The 12473-nt window shown below is 37.7% G+C and overlaps 1 protein-coding gene across 2 annotated transcripts in view; it reads left to right on the top strand.

The window, feature by feature from the left end:
* Positions 1-12473, top strand: part of abat (4-aminobutyrate aminotransferase) — a 34159-nt gene that overhangs the window by 13688 nt on the left and 7998 nt on the right. For both annotated transcript variants that reach the window (XM_069149874.1, XM_069149873.1), the window contains 8 exons: positions 2628-2725; positions 2824-2853; positions 4775-4892; positions 7358-7407; positions 10067-10147; positions 10399-10491; positions 11505-11567; positions 11663-11726. In XM_069149874.1, the coding sequence (XP_069005975.1) occupies positions 2628-2725; positions 2824-2853; positions 4775-4892; positions 7358-7407; positions 10067-10147; positions 10399-10491; positions 11505-11567; positions 11663-11726 (597 nt within the window). The remainder of the gene's footprint in view (positions 1-2627; positions 2726-2823; positions 2854-4774; positions 4893-7357; positions 7408-10066; positions 10148-10398; positions 10492-11504; positions 11568-11662; positions 11727-12473) is intronic.

Genomic DNA, 12473 nt, shown 5'->3' with positions numbered 1-12473 from the left:
ACAACAGACAATAAGAAAAAGATATGGGAGAGAAAAAGATGGTGAGGTATGAGTCAGCAATTTGGATCAGCTGCAGGGTTTTTAATGAGTAATTTGGACATCCTAACAACAAGGAATTACAATAATCTAACCTAGAAGTAACAAACGCATGAATGAGTTTTTCTGCGTCACGCTGAGGAAGGATTTTCCTGATTTCATTAATATTATGTAGAATACTATACTATACTATACTATACTATACTATACTATACTATACTATATTCCTGTTTCATTTCTCCTCTTTTCTTAAATATTTCTGTTTATTGTATTGTAAATTGTGATTGTTATTTGGCCCCAGGGCTTTACTATACTTTACAATAATCTTCACAGTCAACCTGCATTCATAACATCATATTTTCAAGTCAATCAGTATCACACAGGCCTGTCTTTTGTTGAGTTCCTTTTTAAAAATGTTGTGGATTCAGACATAACTGCAAATATGTTTTTTCTAAGAGTTGTGTCAAATGTTAGGATTGCATTCATTCATTCCCGTCTGTGTAGTATGTATTTACCGAGATTAATATCTAGCATCTATAGGTTGTTCTGTGATGTTTAGCAAATCGTAAAGCCAGCATTTAAAATAGGGAAAATGGCTTCCATCAAAACCAAAATAAAAAAAAGAACTGTGCCTTCCATTAATTTTTCTAAACGAGGTGTTTTAATATGATGGAGTAGTGATTGTATTCAGGCCACAGAGTAGCAAATCTCAAAATATGAATGTACTGTATGTAATCAACATAATATAATATAATTAATATGTAATTACATTGATCCTAGAAAATTCCTCTATATTTAACCCTGTGCTACTGCAGCCTTTACATTGCACTCTTTCTAATCTGACGGCATTCAGTTCAGACTTGTGATACGTGTGTCACTCTACTGACATTAGATTACCATGGTGACTTGGCCACCATGATAGAGAATCAAAATCCGATTTTGCTGTTGGATTAAACAGTACATGACTGGAAAGGACTTAAAGGTGAACCCATCATTCCAAGAAAAGCCAGCTCAGCTGCCCATATCCGTATTATTCACCAAAGCTCAGGACAGAAGGGGATTTTTGCTAGTTAAATGAATAGGTAAATTCAGCGAGTTGCCTTGGGGCGCAGCTCAGTGCAACAGTCTGCCATTATCACATTATTGTTAACCCTACACCACCCCAGCATCATCAATATCAGCACTGGCTTTCTCAAAGCCTGCTGGAAGCCATGGTCCTATGAAGCCAGTAGAATCACAACCGTTAGATATCAGCCTTATGTCTTTCAGGTCCCACTGTGTTTGAAAAATCTGATTGCTATGAATAAATAGCGTACTTGTGTATTAAATATCTGATGTAGCCATTTTGGTCAGGTTTCTCTTAAAATAGATCAAATATCTAAAGAGACTTGCCGGTTAGAAAATTAATCCTGAATCCTCTATTGTGGCGATGTGGGGCTTGTCTTTGTTGACCCCTCCACTGCATGTCAATGCTCATCTCTCTCAGGGTAACAACTACGTTGAGAAGACAGGACTGCAGTGTACTTACACTTCCTGCGAAAAAATTTCCACTTGTCCCTCCCTCCCTCCCTCTATGGCCCTAAATAAGGTTGTCCTCCAGTTCTGATTCTCTAGGACATCATGACAATCTCAGCACTAATAGGTTTACACACAAATCTTTCGCTCAAGTTGAAACACTTTCAAATCACGCGGACATGTCATATTGCCCAATGCAAATTTGCATATATTTGCATCTTTGCATTGACTTAGTTTGTAATCACGCCACAAAAAGAAATTTGCTTCACGCTTTGTCTACACAAACCACGAGGTCGATTTAACTGTGACATCATAATGTATTGCATTTCATGCCATAACTCAGGAACAAAGGGAAAAATTAGAACCATATTTTACATTGGCTCGGATTCTGAATGGCTGACACTAATTTTGGATGTCAGCCCTTAAACTATGTTGATTGTATAAATATTATTTGCTGTCAGGTTGAAGATGTATGTGAAGAATCCAAATTTTAAATGTTATAGCTTCTTTGCAACAACAACCATATTTCAAGTATTGTCACTGCTGCATTTGTACACAGATATCAGAGAAAAAGATCCACACATTGTACTGATAGCTCCCTGCAAGTTTATTTTAACAGATCTATTTTTTTATTGAACAAAAACATTAATCAGATACAGTGATCACAACAGTAACATTTGCCTTCAGTTTTTGTTTTTTAAATTAGCTCTTAAAGAAGTATTTTGTGTGTTTGCCTGCACTCTGTCCATTTGAAAAGCAGTAATGACAACAATTTTATTTTGTTTTCTGCTGTGACAGAATTCAGTGTGTAGAAGCATCATTATATTTGTGTTTTACTGATTGACTACTACATTGCTTTTGCTGACGATTTACCTTCCCATGAGGCAGTGAACAGAAACCTGTTTTCAACTAAAACACCACACCCAGAATATAGAGATGATCAAAACGTGCAAGAAGCTTATCGAGAAATCTCAAACCAAATTATGTTCACATGTGAAAACACATAACACTAAACACTGAATATTTGTGTATGTAAATTTTTTTAATTATGTTATTTATTATGCTTTCTCCATCAGGGTACAGATTTGTCAGCAAGGCAGCTGCAAAGACCCAGGTGGAGTTTGACTATGATGGACCCTCCATGAAAACTACAGTCCCTGGGCCACGCTCACAAGTAAGACACACACACACAAACACACCATTCTATTATTCCATCACCAACCACCCCCTCGGGTCCTAATATGTATCAAAAACTTTTTTTTTTTTCTGTAGGAGCTGACGAAACAACTGGGAGACATTCAGGTGAGCTGAAATGTGTGTGCTGGTATGTGTGTGTCTGTGTCCCAAGTGAGTTGGAGATGAGGACGTGTCCAGTTGAATTAAGTACAACTCACTTTCAGTTTGTTACATTTTCTTTACAGTACATGTAGAGGGAAACCCAACAATTCAACATTTCCCAAATAAGCGACAGTCAGGAGGAAAAACTCCCTTTTTGGAAGAAATGTCTAACAGAACCAAACTCAGTACAATAGAGTGAAAAGAACAGCATAGACAAACAACAACCAATCAACACTAGACAGGTTGATGGGGCCAATAACCACAGATCAAAAAAAAATGCAGCTTCCAAACCAGAGATACCTTTAGAATGCAGACACAAAGTTAATATTGACATATAAATGCATGCAGAGTGAAAGAGAGTAGAGGAGGATAGGCATGGAGGTCCCCCATCAGCCGAGGCTATAGCACCAGTACTATGGGATGGGTTAGGATCACCTGAGCCAGCTCTACCTATGAGCTTTATCATAAAGAAAATGTAAGCTTTAATCTTAAAACAGGGAACGGGTTCCCTTTCTGGCTTGCATAATGTCTACTTTATAAGCTGAAAATTAAGGAAATATAGACCAACTTTTGTGGTGTCATTAATTTTGTATATTGTATCAAAAAGGCGTTGTGTGCATTTTGTTGGACTTTTTGGGCTCATGCTAGTACAACGCCAATATGTGTCAGCCCCCAGTCCTGCGTATTTTAAATGAGGCAATAGGAGAGAATCGGCTGGTCTCAAAAGCATTTATTATAAAAGCAACAGAGTATCAGATCTCTAGCTAGGAGCCCAGACCATGTGTCCTTGACAACAACAGAATGTGTCAGTTCGCGAAGTCTGACTGACTGTCTGTCCCTGGCTCCTGTATTTTATAGTACATTGTACAGGCAGTTCCTCTGGGGTGGTGGCTTCCTTCAATTGGCTCTCTGCCCGGTGTGTTGTCTGCATGCCGGTAGCCTTGGCTGTGCACCTGGCGCTGTGATGTCGTCAACAGTCACTGCCTGTACGTTTGTGATACATGTGCCCCTATCTGGAGTTGTCCCCGAGACAGTGTCGTGTGCTGCGGAGATTTAGCAAACAACAGATACATGTGCCCTTATCTGGACAGTGACGTGTGTTGTGGAGATTAGCAAACAACAGTGAAATATCAGACTGAATACGCACAATTTTCTATCTCCTTTGCTAAAATTGTGTAAAGCTTTTTGAGACTACACAGTGCCTGTGTGTGTGTGTGTGTGTGTGTGTGTGTGTGTGTGTGTGTGTGAGGGGGGGGGGGGGCAGATAGGCTCTCCAATTATGTTAACTCAGTGAACTAGTTAAATAAACCTTGGAGCGCAACTGCTGTTCCACATATAGTAGCGCTGTCCATCATTACAGTGTATATGGTGCTTTTGTAGCAATCTGCAGCCTCCCAATTGTGCTTCTTTAGACCAGGGATTTGTGTGTATGTTCACATTAAAATATGCACGTATAAATTTACATACAATCACACTGTCATTGTCAGTTTTGCAGTTACATCACCATCTTGTGGTTAAGTTCCCTACTGAAGGGCTTCTAATGGGTCTTGCTTCAACCCAGGGACCACCTGGTTCATCTGAGATCTAAAAACCTAGAGGAATACAGTGATAACAATAAGTATGTTTGTATATACACCTATAATGCCCTGTTTAGTTGTTTACATCTTACAAAAATAGAAGCATCTGTCTGCTTGAAGCCTCAGTTCAATTTAAGCACATAACCACACACAACTTTTTGTATTTACAGTCAAATTATTTGTGTGTCACATGGCATGGGTATTTGTTGTTGTTGTCCGTGTGTTTGCTGCCAAGTTAATGCAGGAGTAACATGACCAATACGTACTTACTGTATGGTGTCCTTAATACAGAACATGTCTCTTCCCAGAATGTTGGTGCTGTCAACTTCTTCTGTAACTATGAGGAGAGCCGAGGGAACTACCTGGTGGACGTGGACGGCAACCGCATGCTGGATGTTTACACTCAGATCTCCTCCATCCCAATCGGTCAGTTGCAAAAAAATCCAAGCTATATATTGCAGTATCAATACATCTTATAAAAGAATCAAATTATTTGACAAAGTCTGATTTTGGCTAATACAATCAAATGCTCAACAAATTAGGGAATTTGATCACATTGGTGCAAGGATACAAATCCAAAACTACCATCAGTATGCTCGTAATTTTAAACTTGGCCTGTAATGACACTCAAAGATAATATAGGTAAGATTTATGGGGAGCTATTGTTCAATTATTGTTCAATTTAACACTGAACAGTAGAAATCCTACAGCATCCTAAGTCTTTCACAACAATAATAAGATCCTTCACGATATTTATCGACATTAGTCTTTTAATACATTTGTATTAAAAGACTAATGTCCAGGTATGAAAAAAAATGCTCTTTTTAAAATAGATAATCAAAGATGCAGTTGTGCAAAAATAAACCACTACTCCAGCTTCGCTGCAGTATCTCCAGCCTAATTGATGTTATTTTTCAAAACCATGGTTTCAATTCCAAGTTGCAGGGCCTCCATGACAGAGGGTTTTTTGTTGTAGCCAGAAACTCACACACTTAATTAATTCAGTATTTGAAAGGGCCTGACAACTGGAGTTGGTAACTGTTTCTGCTCTACTTTCTTATGTAACTATGGTTCTGAACAGAACAGAGAGAAAAAAAAAAAAAAATTCTACCTCAACCTTCATTTCAAATGTCAGTGCTAACATGCCCTTGTTTTTTAACCAGAGTTTTTCACACAAAGCTTTTATAACTTAATGAAATTCATATACCTGCAGAAGACATGTAGATGCCTCAGAAGAATGCGTCCAAAACAACGCAGAAAATAATTTCCAAAAGTGACCATCGTTTAACTATTGAGACAATGATGTTATTTGTTAGTAATAACCATTTTACAGAATAACTGATGGTGTTTTGAATGTTCGAAAGATACATTTACATGACAATGAGGGTATTGTGAAACAATGTGTCTTGTGTGAGTTCTATTTGTCTTATGGGGGAAGTTCCTTGGTTTGTGGACTACAGATTTGCCCTCCAGCATTCAAATGACTTAAATGGAAAACCGAATTAGAATAGAACCCCTCATTTCCTGCCCCCCCGCCCCTGCCCCTCTCTTCCTCTCTCCCTCTCTCTCTCTCGCTCTCTCTTTGTATTGCTGTCCCTCTTTTATTTGTGTGCATCTGTTTGTGTAAGTGTCTATTTGTTTGTGTGTGTGATAGCTATAGGCAGCATAGCATTTTGTCAAACATGATTTTCATTTTTAAGGTTTAAGTATGTCCAAAAAAACCTACTGTGTTATGTTAAATTTGTACATTTAATTTGTAATCAGTATTTTTTCTCTTATATGACCAGGGGTTTAAGAATGGCATATCAAATATGATATTTATGGTTATGAATTGAGTTTGATGTCGGTGTATTAAAACAGTTCAGAATTGCTCACTAAGTCTGAAACAACGGCGTAACAAATGTTTCTGAACTTTAATATGTTAAAAGGAAAACAGCTCATTCAACCCCAGATGTGAGATTGAAGTTATAGAAAGAAGGCAGCTGTAATACTGAGAATGTATAAAAGTGGAACATATGATGGTACCACACTGTACTCTGCTGGTTGGAAGTGGAACAGCACTGCAAATATGTAAAGCAGTCACATCAGTTTAGGTAAGATTCAAGATTCAAAGCTTTCTTTTCATGCAAAGAAAACAAGTTGCACTGTTAATACAGAAACATACTCTCATCTACAGTGCATATCATACAAACAGACTGATAACAGGATATGGACAAAATTATTTTATCGTCCATACTAACATTTTCTTCATAACATGTCTAAAATATGGAGTCATGATTAGTTTGTGTTGTGCCATAAGACTAAGTGTTGCGATATAGACTTATAACAAGATAAATGAGTTTGCTAGAGTCTGGATCTTGACACTGTCCAAAGAGGACAGCTCAGCTTCTACCGAAATGCTTTCAGCTTAATTTCTGTAGCTTACTGAAGCTCTTTCTATCTATGAAACCAAACAATCAACTTATTTACTGACAGTTCCTTGCCATCTGTAGCCATGGTCCACTAGCAGTGGTGTTCACTGGTTCTTTGAATACAGTTAGCCTTAATTACTTCTGTGTGTGCTTTTGTTGCAGTTTTCAGAGGCGTATTCACTTTGTTGCATTGATGGTGGACTTTGGGGCCTGCATTTACAGTCTTGCATGCTTGTTTTCAGTTATACAGTGTACCCAAGATCAAATACCCTTCACTTCAAGTTAAAAATAATAGTTATTGTAAGTTGATACAGTTTTTAACCACTTACATTTTTTGTGATATTGCACAGGGATGTATTCAGTTTTATTGTACATACTCTATGAAAAACAATGGCTCATTTTTTTTTAAATTTAGAAGTAAATATTGTATGTGTATTCGCACCACTTTGTAACTCACCCCCCTACTCTGTCTTCCCTTAGGCTACAACCACCCTGCTCTCCTCAAACTGATGACCAATCCCAACAATTTGGTAGGTCCTCTCCACATCCAAGATAATTTGTGTAATCGGGTAAGGGCATTGAATCATCTTACTCAATGATACATTGCAGTCCAGTAAAGTAAATTATACAATTTTCACAGAAAATAGCAGATTCTGTTCAGGCAAAGGGTATATTATGTTAATGGACCACAGTTCTGACATCCCATACTCACCACTTTTCTTTTTCAAAAAGCTGCTGGTTTCATCTATTAACACTCTAATGCTTCTACTGCTGTCTGAGTAGCAAAGACATTGCTTATTCCCAAGTTCACAAAGACTTTGGCACCAAAAAGCTTGCATCTAAAGAGAAGACTGCATGTCCCCTCAAGAGAAAGCAAAATGATCAAATGGTTATCAACCCACATACAGAATGTCATATATATATATATATATATATATATATATATATGTGTGTGTGTCTGTTATATATATATGTAGGTGCTATATAAATACTTGAATGTGTTAAGAGGCTCTGTTGACATAGAAATGTACATAACCCATATTTATTCTAAACAGCTTGCCCAAATGGCAAAGTTTGGACAAGCTTTTTGTATGTTGTATGTTTGTGATGATTTTTGTGCTTATGGCATATGTCGGACCTCAGCACGGTCCACTGGCCAATCTTTCATGTGGAAGAAAGCACAGAGCAGTCATTAAGTCGCAGTAGGCATGTATCACCTCAGAAAAGAGTCACCCAACCAGAAGAGAGGGCCACTGATCTCAATGCACCCTAAAGGTACATACACAAAACAGCCTATTCTTGGTAGAGCCCCCGAAAGAACCTATATGGAGATGTTTTTTGAGAGTTAACACCACTCATGAATATTAAGTCTGCAAATTAAACAATGGATTAGTGTAAAATATGGGCCCCTTCTAAGAGAAAAAAAATTCCCTCTTGTACATTTAAAGACACATTGTGGATTTATAAAAAAAATCTCTCTGGTGAATGTTATCAGTGAATGGAGGTTATACTCCTGAGTAGTAAAATAATTTTAAAGGTATTTCAAAAGTAAAACTTAATGACCTGAAAACAAAGTATTTTTGCAATTAAACAAATGGTCTTTTACATTTTGATTGTATGTCCTTTTGTATACAGTTTTCTCTGCTTCCTTCTCACTGATCAGAATTTTGCCCTTACCTGCCCTGCCCTGCCCTGACTTTTTGTTTGCAGTTCTGACACATTCATCTCATGGATGTCCGTCAGTTCGTCTGTCAGTCAGTCAGTCTGACAAATACAATTAAAACAAACCAGAAAAACAAATTGTGTGTTGGACTCATGAAGCAAGTCTCTATAATACAGAAATGTAGACTTACTATTAGGTTCCTGCTGTAATGAAAATATGACAGCAGCAACAGTAGCAACAAACAACAATATATTTAGTAGCAGGGACTGGAATAGATCATCTCCACAGAGCTGGCAAATCTTAATCCACTGTTGTTTATGAGCAATTAGTGTTGTTTTTTTAGTAGTATAAATCTCAGTACGCCTGACCGTTAGAAAACAGTTAATATCTTCTTCCTCCTTTTTTTGGAGGAAAGCAACAAAGTCTCAGCTGGTCTCCTGCTAATCTCTCCTTCACAACTTTATACAGTTTGTGAGAGCTGTTCACACTCACAATAAACCACTGGCTATCATTAGTGTAACAATGTCCAAGCTAGGAAGTCTAAAAATGAAAATGTGTGTTCAGTGTCACACATGTAACACTGTAAGCAGCTAGTTAGCTGCTCAATAACAACTTAATGAGCTGGCACTAATCACATTAGCATACAATACCTTGCAGACATCAGATAGGCTGACTACATGTGTAACATTCAGTTGTTATGCTAATTAAAGTTTTACACAAACTGATAGTATTGGCTATCCTAACAGAACAGCCAGCACAAAGCACAACAGTCAGACTGTTTCACGTAATACAATTTAGCAACTTACTGTTGTCACTAATGTGTGGTTACTTTGAAGACAACCGTGAGCCTCAACCAGAAGTTCCCTTGCAGTGGAGGTCTGCAGCCAGACGCTTATGACCGGCCATTAGAAAAACTCATTAGCCAATGACACACACTCCTGAAAAAACTCACAATTAAAACGGCAAACAGCAAACAAAAAGTCAGGCAGCACAAAACGTGAGCTGCCAGTGAGAGCAAAAGTGTAATCATGGACAAAGGAGTAGACGGAAATCTAAACAAACAAACAAAAAAATAATTAATTGTAAACAAATAATTCAAAAAAGTAAAAGACTCTGTTTACATGATTTACACGTCATTTGTTTGTTTTGCTTTTGAAAGGAAATTTTTCTTATTGAGTTTTATTCTCTTAAATTCAGAATTTTTTTTCATATTTGGGAGATTCTTTAAATATTACACCACAAATTTAATTCCATAGAAATTGTGGTTCGTTAACCAAAGAAATTTGTGTGTTTTGGCTTGTCTACTTGTATTACATTTTGGGGCCATAAATCTGTCTACACAGTCCCACTGTGGGGGGAAGTAAATGTGATGTCCCCTGAGGTGGTGTGTGTGTGTGTGTGTGTGTGTGTGTATGTGTGTGTGTGTGCGTGTGTGTGTGTGTGTGCGTGCGTGCGTGTGTGCGTGCGTGCGTGCGTGCGTGCGTGTGTATTCCTGAATTTATTAGTATTTTCTGTGTTTTCTTCAGAGTGCATTTGTGAACCGACCTGCCCTGGGAATCCTGCCACCTGAGAACTTTCCAGACAAACTCGCCGAAAGTCTTCTGTCGGTTAGTAAAACATACACACACAATACACACACACACACACACACACACACACACACACACACACACACACACACACACCACACACAGACGTATAAGTATGCACACTAACACATATATTCGTTTTGATAAAAATTGTATTATTGTGATTTTATGTTTTTTTATTTAGCTTTCTGTAGACAGTGTTTAAACAGCGGCACTACAATCCATTTTTCTTCACCACCCCTCCTTGTTTCTGTCTTACTTTCATTCAGGTGGCTCCGAGTGGAATGAGTCGTGTTCAGACAATGGCCTGTGGCTCTTGCTCCAATGAGAATGCTTACAAAGCCATGTTTATCTGGTACAGGGTAAGTGAGTTCACATCCAGGCCATGTTAACAGTTACCTGGTTAACATAGTGTAAACTAGAAGACTATGTGAAAAAAATATGTTTATAACAGCATGAAGCATTATTTAAACTGCACCTTCATTATGCTGGGAGACAGAAAAAAGAGAGAACAAAGTTAATGTGGAAAAAGACCAATTTTTCAAACTTTCAGCAGTCATCTATGATAATCTCTCATATTTGTCAACAGATAAAAACTAAATAATGCCAAAGACAAATGGACTAATGACCTTATTATTGTATTATGCAAAGTAAATATTCCTCAACTACTTGCAGAATCCTGGGCCGTAATCCCCAGTTAGTGAAATGGTCGCCTCCCCAGCTAAATAACTGTTATTCTGGTTTGTTTGTTCGGTTGTGCTACCTTTTAATTAGCCTTTTGCACTCAGTAACCTACTTTTTTTTTGTCAGTAATGTTATCTGATGTCACCACAAAAGAAAAAACTAAATCCAAACCAGGTGCCAAAATCAAGATTGTAATTCAAGCTCCAAAAATGCTAGATCCAACATTTCCCACAATGCAACTGGATAGTGATAAATCCAACTTAAGAGAACCACGATGCCAAGAGCGTAACATTGTTTTCATTGCTGGAAAGTACTCCCTGTGATGAGTCAAATATGATGTGCTCAGTTTTCTTGGCTAGGGTTGCTGCATTCGATAAAATTTAAAAACATACATTTGTGTGCCAGAGAGAGAAATATAATGTTTAACAGAACTTTAGTCAGGGGTCTCCAACCTTTTTTCTCTGAGAGCTACTTTGAAAAAATTTAAGTGTCAGTGAGCTACATTTATTCACAGCTGAACTCTACCAAACCAGCCGAATAAGCTTCTTTTATGTTAGCAATAACAAATTGATATTCAACACACATGTACTCAACCTTGAGAGCTACCGGAAACATTAAATATTATTGAACCAAATGTGAATTCAGCTCCACCTCTGTATCAAGCTCCTAACAATATTTACTTTTGCTTTAGAACAAGGAGCGAGGCCACAAAACACCATCTGAAGAAGACCTGACTTCCTGCATGATAAACCAGGTCTCACTATTTCTCATAATTTTTTGCAATTTCTCCTTAAATGGTATTAAATGTTTGCATTTTTGCTGCTGCTCACCCTCCTTTTTCTATCTCAGACCCCAGGTTGCCCAGACCTTAGTATTTTATCATTCATGGGAGGTTTTCATGGAAGAACAATGGGTATGTTAAATACTTGCATACATATAAATATCAGTGTTCTCTAATAGATTTGTTACTGTAGTGAGATGAAGAAATGGAACTTAGAGCTTCCCCATTGTGCTATACTGAAGATATTACACCAGTATAGCAGCTCTTCCCCTAACGATCCAGATATATTGAATCGGGTCAGGATGAAGCATTTTCTTGACAGAGACCTCTGTCTGAGAGCTGCGCACTGGCTGATGCTCAGACACCCAAATTTGACTTAAATGTGATTTCTGTCCAACATCAGCATAGTGGTGCTTAGTAAAATTTTAAAACACTTGTGTGGACGTGTACAACGTGTATTTGTATAGTGCAGCGTTGAGGGTGAAAAGTGTCCAGTGTTTTATACAAAATTTTTGGACCATTTTGAGTTCACCATCTGGTTACTTTTAGTGCACTCCATGTTACCAAACTTAACAGTGCGCTCAAAAATAGTACGTGTAATTAGGATAGTACACAATTTGGAATACAGCTCTATTTGATTATTCTGCCTTGCACGTTAACGGCCTATTTTTTTTCTTTCCTATGTGGAATTAGATGAGCCTGCTAGAATAAATAAAATAAGCAGGAAGTAAACAGACCAAACCACATGGGGTGAACAAAATAGGAAATATACCAAGGCTAACTAAAAGGGCAGGACCATGACAAATCTCAAATATATGTAACAAAATAATGTTCCACAGTTGCATTTTCAAAGCTAATAGAATTGGGTTAGGTATTATC

This window comes from Embiotoca jacksoni, unplaced genomic scaffold (assembly GCF_022577435.1).
Source record: "Embiotoca jacksoni isolate LCO1_2020_lvr unplaced genomic scaffold, fEmbJac1.0.p SCAF_15, whole genome shotgun sequence".
Taxonomy (NCBI): Eukaryota; Metazoa; Chordata; class Actinopteri; family Embiotocidae; genus Embiotoca; species Embiotoca jacksoni.
The sequence above is the reverse complement of the archived record's forward strand: the minus strand, read 5'-3'. Positions and strand labels throughout refer to the sequence as shown.